General features: G+C 41.5%; 1 protein-coding gene across 3 annotated transcripts; it reads right to left on the bottom strand.

Moving 5' to 3' along the window:
* Nucleotides 1-3,463: 3,463 nt before the first annotated feature.
* Nucleotides 3,464-9,714, bottom strand: khdc4 (KH domain containing 4, pre-mRNA splicing factor). Of its 3 annotated transcripts, none has more exons than XR_002918745.2 (14): nt 9,587-9,714; nt 9,049-9,232; nt 8,314-8,442; nt 8,156-8,235; nt 8,018-8,070; nt 7,746-7,924; nt 7,426-7,637; nt 7,275-7,335; nt 6,144-6,204; nt 5,717-6,036; nt 5,476-5,619; nt 5,049-5,130; nt 4,887-4,975; nt 3,464-4,178 (listed from the first exon to the last, which is right to left on the bottom strand). XR_002918745.2 is itself a non-coding variant. In XM_024267399.2 (14 exons), the coding sequence occupies exons 1-14, from the start codon at nt 9,613-9,615 to the stop codon at nt 3,946-3,948; spliced, it is 1,884 nt and encodes a 627-aa protein (XP_024123167.1). In that variant the 5' UTR covers nt 9,616-9,714; the 3' UTR covers nt 3,464-3,945. The 3 variants fall into 3 exon arrangements, 2 of the variants coding, with proteins under 2 accessions (XP_024123167.1, XP_036071652.1); XM_024267399.2 differs by having other exon boundaries at nt 5,049-5,158; XM_036215759.1 differs by having other exon boundaries at nt 3,814-4,178; nt 5,049-5,158; nt 5,717-5,883.
* Nucleotides 9,715-9,720: the final 6 nt, after the last annotated feature.

The following is a 9,720-nucleotide window of genomic DNA, read 5'->3' as shown; positions in this document are numbered from 1 at the left end:
GCACCTCAAAACAATATCAGAGCAATATTAGAGCTATCCAGCTGTACAGTTTTGAGCCAGATGCCAGCCTGGACGAGGAAGACAAAGACGTAGTGGATCTATTTGTCTGGTCATAGATTTTAACAACTACAATCTATTTCAAATGCTTTTTTTCTCTGCTCCTGATTCACAATAAAGATACACTTAGAAGTGCAGTTTTCATCTGAATTAATAGAAGTTCTGGCTTTAAAATGAACCTGTGTGTAAAGATAGTACAACTATTGTTACTACTAAGTATAAAATCTTCAGTTGGATCTGTGCAATACAGCTCGTCTGGCTCGCCACAGCAGCTTTGTAAGGATTATTAATGACCGGGCCTTGGGTAAACATTGATGATCCGCCATCAACCTGCACGAAAAGATCTAACCTGACCCTGAAGTCGGCACGCGGGCTTCCTCAATCCTCTTAAATGAAATTAGGCTGAACCAGCAGCTCTGCTCTTCTACGTCTCCTGCTGCAGTCGCTCGGGTTGTGTGAGAAGTCAAACTGGAGCTTTTCAAAGAACGGCTTTGGGGTCAGAAACAGTCAAAAGCTAGTGGTGTTGACGCGCGAGGCCGCTGCAGGATGCTGCTGCCCACGCGGAGGCTGCGGGGCGATGCGGCCCACGTGACCCACAGGACCGCAGCACAGCCACAGGTGGGTTCGCGCGAACAACACTACTCGACTGAGCTTTGTGGCTACTTTTATCTTCTTTTTGGTACTCTCAAATTAATATTACAATTTTAAAAGGACCCATACTTCTCGAGTTAATTGTTTTTGGTGACGGCGTAATAAAGTAGGTCCATATTTTTAAAAGGGTGGTGAGGTTGTACATTTCAAAATAAAACTTCTAAAACTCTCATATCTGTAAGAGAAAGTTAAAGTATCTGGTCTTGAATAATCTGGTCACACTACTTGAATTTTTGACTAAAATTTCCCGAATTGATCCTAGGTCAGTGAATCAGATCGAATCAGATCGATCAAAAGTTAGTAGAAAGTGACCACAAATATCAAATCAAATCATTATTCAAATGAATTGTTACACCATTGCTAAAAGCATGTTATGTCCCGCCCAAGGGGAGGGAGAAAATAGACAACACAAAGAAAACAAATATAATTTTTTTTTTAATCCCACAGGTTAAGCAAAACCAGTCAGTTTAATTTAAAAAATACAACTTTTCAGATTATTTCTAATAGTTTTTGTGTCTACTAATGATAAGTTATTTTCTTTGATGGTTTATTTTTTCTTTTACATTTATTTGTGTCTATTTCAGGCTGGAATTAGATTTCAAATATTTTTTTTGGAAAAATAAATGTTTACCTGTTATGTCTCATAAGAACACAGTGTATTTAAAACCAACAACTTGAGTAACTGTGCAAATTATATTTTTTTAACACCCAAGTTGGCTGAATATTAAAATATAAAATGTTTTGATTGTTAAGAAGTTGACACTAATTCTAACAGAATGCATTTCTCTTTAAAAACTAATCTTTTTCACTGTCTAAGTTCATTGGTTGTCTAAAACAAGAGAATATGTTAAATTAAAAAAAATCAGAATTGTCACAAACCAATCTAAATCTGCTTTTCTTTTCTGTCCTACTGGAGAACCAGAAACAAATATGTAGCCTAAATATGGTTAAAACAGTTGGAAGTGATTGGACTTGAACACCCCGAACCACTCTCCATTGTTCTGAATTTCATTACTTTTATTCTCTTTTTATGTTAACAGACTTGAGGAAGAACACAAAACAAATCAAGTCATAAGAAAGAAGCAAGACTGGATCAATAAGGAGAAAAATCTCAGGTCTTTGGGGCAGAATGGATTCAAGATTTTTCTCTGGCGTGAAATGGAGTTTCAAGAATAATTCCAGTGATGAAAGGTAAGTTGTAGGACAGCTTTAATGTCCGACTCACTTAGTTTGTGTCTATGTAAAAAGCCCAAGTGGTGAATGCTGATGAGGTGTAGCTTGGGACTTATAGACCAGAATAATAAGTGAGACTTTGATGTGTTTGGGATGTAAGGTGCCGGAGGTTGCATCTGCAGGGAGGAGAAAGCACTCAGTGAGTCTCTTGAAAGTAAACAAATGAAGGAAACGCCACCTGGATTTGCTTTTCCCTGTTAACATAAAGGCTTCACAACTTCCATCTTTGACCTTAAACTAGTTAAAAACATCCTTTTAAAGCAAGTTTTAAGTATGTTTACCCCTCAATTTCTCCCCATGAACATCTGTTTAGACGCCCAACAACCGTATCCAGCGCGGAGACTGTGGCTATGGTGCTTGGAAGCTGTCGTTAAGGGGGAGCTTGGTTTGCCAGCTTGTTCAACATACCAGGCCCTGTGAAAAAAACCTTTGTATAGTTCAGAAAAAAAGACGTATTCCTCAGAGAGAGCTAATTTGCAGGTGTGTACAATACCCTGCTGTGTTGGTGTTATTCACTTTGTGAATTCTGAACAACCTCCATCTTCTAGGAGTGATCCAGGAGAAATGAAAGGTGCCCGTGAGGCATAATCCCAAAGTGGGGGGTCCTTCACCTCGATAATTCCTCAAAACATGCAATGCTTTGTTAAAAAATGTTATGTTCTAATACTTTAATGCAAGCAGCAGTATGATAAATTATACCCTCCTGTAGCTTCCAATAGGAAAAACAACACACAGAAGAGGTTTGTTTTTTAACTCTAAAAACCCAGTGATCCAAGCTAGTTGATTTTTTTTCCCAAGAATTACATGTGCTAGCAGTGCACCCTCTGTAGGGCAGGTAGAGAACTGCACTTAAATATAAGTTTTCCTCACATAATCACAAAAACAACTCGGGTCATTCCTCGCCCCAACATTTTTATTGTGATTCCAAACCCCAAATAACAGTAACATAAAGTGAATTCATACGATTTAAATATGTGTAAAGAGTATAAACAAAAAGAAAGAAAATCAAAAATCTGTCTGTTATTATACTTGCTGAAAGTCAGGCCTCTGGGATTCTGATTTGACCATAAAAAGCAGCATATCACGCTGGGTATGTAAAGTTTAAAATACGTTTTTTAAATGTGTAACATTTTTATTTTCTAATCACATTCTTTGGTTGAAATATTGAATTCTAATTCTGTCCTTATGCGCAACATATTGCTCCCATGCTGCCAAGCATTTGCTGAATGGAGACATACTTTAATTTAATCGTTGAAGGGATTTGCTGACAATGCAAAAGCTATTTGCAAAATGTTAAATTTGCTGAAAGACCAGAAATTTCATTAAAGAACAAAGAAAGACCGCTGAAGTTGGCTTAAATTTCTGAAAAATTTGTTGTAAGTTTGCCTAAAAATCCTGAATACATGCCAATTTTATAAAAACATACTAAAAAAAGTACTGAAAGGAGCAGAATTACTATCGTGTAAATGCTTACTATGCATTCACATTATAATCTAATAAATAAATACAAGGCACTCAAAAACACAAATAAATTAAGTTTATTTTTTTTTGTTTGAAGTAAAAGGACACAAAACATGAATATGATCTGTACAAAAACAAAAATTAGAAAAGGATGAAATGCAAAGAGAAAAAAAAGAATGAAAACAAAGAGGGGAAAAAATATGTAGTATAACTGCCCTGTATTTTACCCTTTATGTACAATGACACAACAACAACAAAAAAGTTAGTTTTTATTTTCACAAAGAAGAAAAAATGTCCCTTATTTGATTATCTACACAAAATATAATCAAGTATGAGTATGCCAAAATTCATCTTTACACAATGTGTACACAGAAAACAAAAACTGGATTTGTACAAAACAGGATTTTCACTAAAATAGTTTAAATCAACAGAATCATCCTCGTGTTCAACAGGCGCCAACGGCCTGAGCTGGACGTGAACAAACATCCTGAAGGACTCTTCCAAAGCACTGACACGTTTCTCTGTTTTTTAGTAGCTGTTGTGTTACGGTGCCATCCAGAACGGCATGGGCTGCTGCTGTGGTTGCGTCTTGGCCCGGGGGGGCAGTGGAGGAGGGCAGCGGTAGCCCGGCGTCCACCCTGAAGACGCTGAGGTCGGGGGAGCTATGCCGGGGTTACCTGGCCCTGAGACTTTGGAGGTGGGCTGGTCTTCCTCTTCATCAGAAGAGTCGCCGCTGTACGCCACCAGACCTGTTCGCAGTCTTTTCACTACAGGCTCTGGAAAAAAGAAGAACGGGAGAAGAAAAAAAAAAAAGAAGAAGAAAAAAGGCAGGGAGCACATTTGGAAAAGAGGGGCGGGGGGAGAAATCACAGACCAGCAGCGAGAGTAACAGAAAACGTTTTGGGAGGAAATGAAACGTTAATGGATTTCAATTTTATATCAGCAACCATTGGTTGGTGGTTAGGGCCGTTCAAGCGAGCGGCAGGGCGGCGTCACAGGTCGAGTGGTGCCCCCACCCCCAACCAGTATCCAGCATCGCGCCAGAGACACATGGAAGAGAAGAAAACACAGAAGAAGAGAAAAACACAAAAACAGGAGAGATTCTTGTTAGCAAAAGAAAAGAAGGGGAAGGAAACACAACAAGTCATCAGAACACGACGGTACGGTGGCGACTGACAAACAGGTAAAAGTCACAGCTCCATCGCACTATCTGCAGAGCTGAGGTCACACCTGCAGAATCCTGTAAGAATCCTATAGAAGCTGCCGATTCAGGCTGACTGTGGTCGCCTGTGTGACATGCTCTGCTTATCTCATCTGCCACAGAAATAGGGAGTTTCAAAATTAGTGGTGCTTTGGTGTCTTTGTACGGCTAACAGAGTTCCTGCTTCAGCAGAACCGGAGTGCAGACAGTGATGCATTCTGAGAGAGGATTTACAGATCGACGCAACAGCAGAGAGCAAACATCCAGAAGAAATCCTCCTTACCCACAGGGGCTGGAGGTACCCTCTTCTCCTCCGTTTTGGGTCGGACTCCGTTCACAGCCATGGTCGGGGGTGGAGGCATTAGCTGCCGACTGAAAGGCAAGACAAAAGCTGGCACATGAACTGTGGCGCAGGCGCAACTTTGAGGATTCAAAACCCTCGTACCTGTTCCTCTCACTCGCCAAGCCAGAGGAACTCTGTGACGGGGGTCCTGAAGACTCTGGGCTGCCCACTGAGAAGCCTGCACCTAAATTAGTCACATGAATGGGTCCATGCTATGAGCAAAAAAACACACAAGCACCATTAGCAGACGTCCTCAACTAGGCCCTGACCTGACACTTTGATAATGATACGCTGAAGCAAAAAGATTCTAACAACCCTCAGAATTCCTTTCCTGGACTTTCTGGGAACAGATTAACTTTCTATTACCAGTAGAGATTCATGGACAATACAGCCAGTCAATCCTTCAAGAAATGTGAGTGAAGCATGGACTTTATGTTGAGCTTTAAAGTGATGGAAGCAGCACTACGTATAGTCTGAAGAAAAAATGGGGATAGAGTGACAAAATGAGAACAGAATGATTTTTTTGTACCTGGTATCCAAGCAAGCCGCTGTCCCTCTCATCTGGAACCTCCTCCGTGAAGCGTCTCTTCTGTGGTTGGCTGGTGGGAGCAGCTGGAGGCGGAGCTTTGGGTGGTGCTGCAGCAGAGGGGAGAAAATGGACAGCAGGAAGAGTCTGCACAGAAAAGAGCAACAAATTATTCATCACTTATTTACTTTTTCTTTTACTTAACTGTTGTAGTATTGAATGATTATGGAACGGTGTCTCCCACCTGTGGCAGAATCTCTGGGGCCGGAGTTGGGGGAAGAATAGCCGCGGGTCCAGGAGCCACCGTGGGGGCCGGAACCGGAGCCAAAGTGTGAGCGGGAATGGGGGCGGGGGCTGGAACCGGGACTGGAGGGCGAACGGGGTACTGAGCTGGCACACCTGCTGGTGCCACTGGAGGAATAGGAAGGGGGACGTTATACGGTGGGGGAACAGGTTGGGGCTGAGGCGGGGGCACAGGCAAGGGGTAGCCCGACTGGTACCCGGCTGGGGGGTAGTACGGGGGCTGAGGAGGAACCCCATTCACCACTGGGGGTTGTGTGAAGCCTGAAACAGGAGAACATTCCAGATGATAGAAGTGTGATCGCTTTAGATTTGGATGAAAACAATGAACTGAGATTTTAGTCGCTTAAATGATATTAAAAATGTCTGACCTTGCTGTGCTGGCATCATCGTGCTCATTTGACTAAGGTAACGTGAATACTCTGCATGGACCTGAAGGAAGAGGGAAAAAAAGGAAAAAGATGCTTTATTTGAGGAAAATAACAAATGTATGGACAAAAATATGTAACAATTGGATCCATTTAATACTAAAATAAAATTTAAAAACCATCTATTTCTTCTTTTAATGCTATGTTCAAACCAAATGCGATTTGTGTGGCAGAGGCGGCCAGTTTCAATGTTAAGTTAATGGTACAAACAGACAGCTGCTGTCGATTGCAGAGGCTGTCGGCTTGAACTTCCTGAACTTTGTGAAATTTTTCTAATTTTTTTTGAGACAATAATAAAAAATAAAAAAAAGAAAGGTCCCCTAATTTGATTTTTGAAACTCAGCCACAGAGACACAGAAACACTGCGGAAGCGGCTGTCGTTCAGAGACAGCCTCCAGAGTGAGATAGAAGCCCCCAGAACCAGGAAAATCTCCGAATGATCACATAAACCCAAACATGGAGACGTGATTACAGATGTTTTTGTAGAGCTCTTCACAATAAATCAACATCAGCTGTGTCTTCTATACATTGGAAGTGAGACAATCACAGATACTGCTCCATGTAGTGATCATGCTAAAAACATTAGCTGGTTGCTCCTCCCACATGCAGCCGTGGCGTCAACCTTAAAGGTGCTTACACACCAGCTGCATCGACTCATGTTCAAGCATCCACTTTCAATGAAAAGTCTATGCAAACGCGCGTAGAGCAGATTTTCAGACTTGTACGCGCATTTGCATAGACTTTTCATTGAAAGTGGCCACTTAAGTGCGAGTGTGTAAGCACCTTAAGGAACATATTTTTTGACAGGCAGCAAAAGAGGGGCGAGCCCCACAAATTTGTTCTGTGAATTGCATTCACTGCTCACAATTGTCTGCAGAAAACTCTTGCATGAGGCGGAATTATGAGAATAGTTTTTATATCAGCTACACTTGTGCTATTGATGCATGTAACTTGTTAACACAGAAACGTTATAAGACAACAACTAGATACACACAAAATATGAGCTGCTGTTAATTATTTAAGTTATGAGTGTTTAAAACCTGTTCTATTTAAATGTTAAAGTAAATGACTCACAGTCTGAAGAAGGTTTTCACACAACGTTTTTGCTGCTGCTAGTCCTTCTGGCTTAGGATGACTGCAGAAAAAAAAGAAACATTTAGTTCTAAAACAGCTTCAAACTAATTGAAATAAACCTATTTTGACTTGATGTTAGGACAGCACTGACCTGATGTAAATGTACATGGGCTCAAAGGCCTCCCGTCCTGAAGCCGGCTCTAAACAGCCGGATCCTTTCCCTCTGAGGAAGACTTTGGCCCCCGTTTCAGCCTGAATGTGCTGCAGATACGAACAGCCCACGCCCTCCACTCGCTCTTTGACAGGAAACCCTGCGATGGCGTGCTCCAGCCCCACGAAGACTTTATCTTGAACGTAATGCATCTTTGGATAAAAAGACAAAGCAGCTGTGAAACTGGGGTAAACAAATCTACCATAAAAAGAAAAACAAATCAATGAAGAAGGGGAAATATCTCATTCAAAGCCTCCTACCCCTGACTGGAAGTGAGGTTTCTGGTTGGTCATGACAGGCAGCGAGGGTGGAGGGGGGTTCTGCTGGTGGTACACTGTGACTGGAGCTCCACTCGAGGAGAAAGACGAGGAGGACGGTGAAGCCGTAGCCGCTTTCACCACGCCGTTTGTAATGATCTCCTTAATTTTATTAACGGCTCCTTCAGAAGGAGACAAACAAACCATCCGTCACACCAAGAGCAGCTTGAAAAAATCACTTCTAACATCATAAAGATAAATGGATGAATCCTCACTGTCCACGAGCTCTCTGGTCTGTCCTTGAACGTGCAAATACAGAGGTCGGTCCCTGAGCAAAATAGAAACAAAGCTGCGTTAACACGGACACATTCAACACCAGTTAATCACTGAGAACAAGTTCACAGAGAAATCACCCTGGAAGCGCTTTGCCTTTTTCCTCCGTTGTCATGTATCGACCTCTGGTTGAAACTGCGGCTCCGCTCACCTTGCTGATCTGTACGTAAACATTTAAAAATGCTGATTAATAACTGGAGACACCACAGAGCACACACAAATAAATCCACACTCTGACCTCATCCTGCGTTTGTCCGCGTGTCAGGAGATTTCGACAGTTGATCGGGACATCGTTGATCTCAACTTCGGCTACAACCAAATCGTCTTTGGTTTTTGGTGGCACTGCAGACTTTCCAGCACCCACAACCTGAGGAGAGAGACCCCACAATGTGAAGTTCCTCGCTGATCATTTCTTTGTGACTTTTCACTTTAAAAAAACTCTTTTTTTTTTTTACTAATCTAAGAAATTAATTTAGATAATTTGAACTTCCAGTAGTTACTGCTGAAATTCAACACTTGCAGGGAAAACACACATCAAAACACTTCTTTTGTCAACCTACAATCTGACCCCGACCCCACATCAGAGAAGAAAACCGCTATGTGACCCTCACAAGAAAAGGTTTGGGGACCCCTGATTCAATCAAAGCAAAAATCTTCAATCTAATTTGGGAATACATTATAAAGAAAAAAGAATATTATTATGAACTTTTTTTGTTCTCGTTCTTAAAGAGAGAATGCATTTACTTTAATAAAATCAGTAAAATTGCATCCAAACTATACTTAAATAATACTTCAAAGCACTTATAAAGCACTTTATTTTAATCATCCATTAAAACGATTTTAAGTCAAAGGAAAATAAAAATACTATGTATAAAAAATAATTAAATATTATTAATTTGAGGTAGTAATATGAACTTTTACGTGTGTTTACAAGTCATTCTTTGAAAGTAAAAACCATGACGCAGTTCCATACCTTGTCCAACAGTCCCGACGTTCCTATTTGGGAGGGTTTGAGTTTCCCTTTAGCGACCAGCATGGCGTTGATCTTTGCGGCCACCGCGGCTGCAGCATCCAGAGCTCCGGTGGGCGCAGCCTCGGACTCCCCCATCCCACCGGAGCCCGACCCGGGGCCGGGTTGGTCCCATTTACTACGGCGCCTGCAAAGATAGACCACTAATGTGTTATCCTTATATTAAAAACGAATCTGCCAAACTCTGTGCGTAGCCATGAAGACATTTGTATTTTGTTGTTATTGTTGACATATTCGGGAAGTTGTGAAACTGTTACGTCTGGGAATTGTTTTTTCTCCACAAAAACAGTCGGTAGCACAACAACTTTCTTGTACTACACAGCATAAAATGCTTTGTGTCACTACATGATAACTAACGCAGCAGCACCGTGCAGAACACGGACATAATTCTATGGTTTGGCTAACATTAGCAACCTAGCTTGCTAACTAGGTGCGTTAAAACCCACAAGAAAACATCAAGGCCAGTCGTTTTGATACCTACCCGCTATTCTGTTGTCCACAAAAGGACATTAATACTCCGTTTAATGAGAAAAAAATTATCAACGCGGAAGTAAACTCCAGAAATAGTCTCGACTTGAGCACAGGCTGAGCAGAAAAACGCTCCCAGTTGTTAGC

Source organism: Oryzias melastigma, linkage group LG16, assembly GCF_002922805.2.
Source record: "Oryzias melastigma strain HK-1 linkage group LG16, ASM292280v2, whole genome shotgun sequence".
NCBI classification, from domain to species: domain Eukaryota; kingdom Metazoa; phylum Chordata; class Actinopteri; order Beloniformes; family Adrianichthyidae; genus Oryzias; species Oryzias melastigma.
This window is presented reverse-complemented; position numbering and strand designations above follow the sequence as displayed.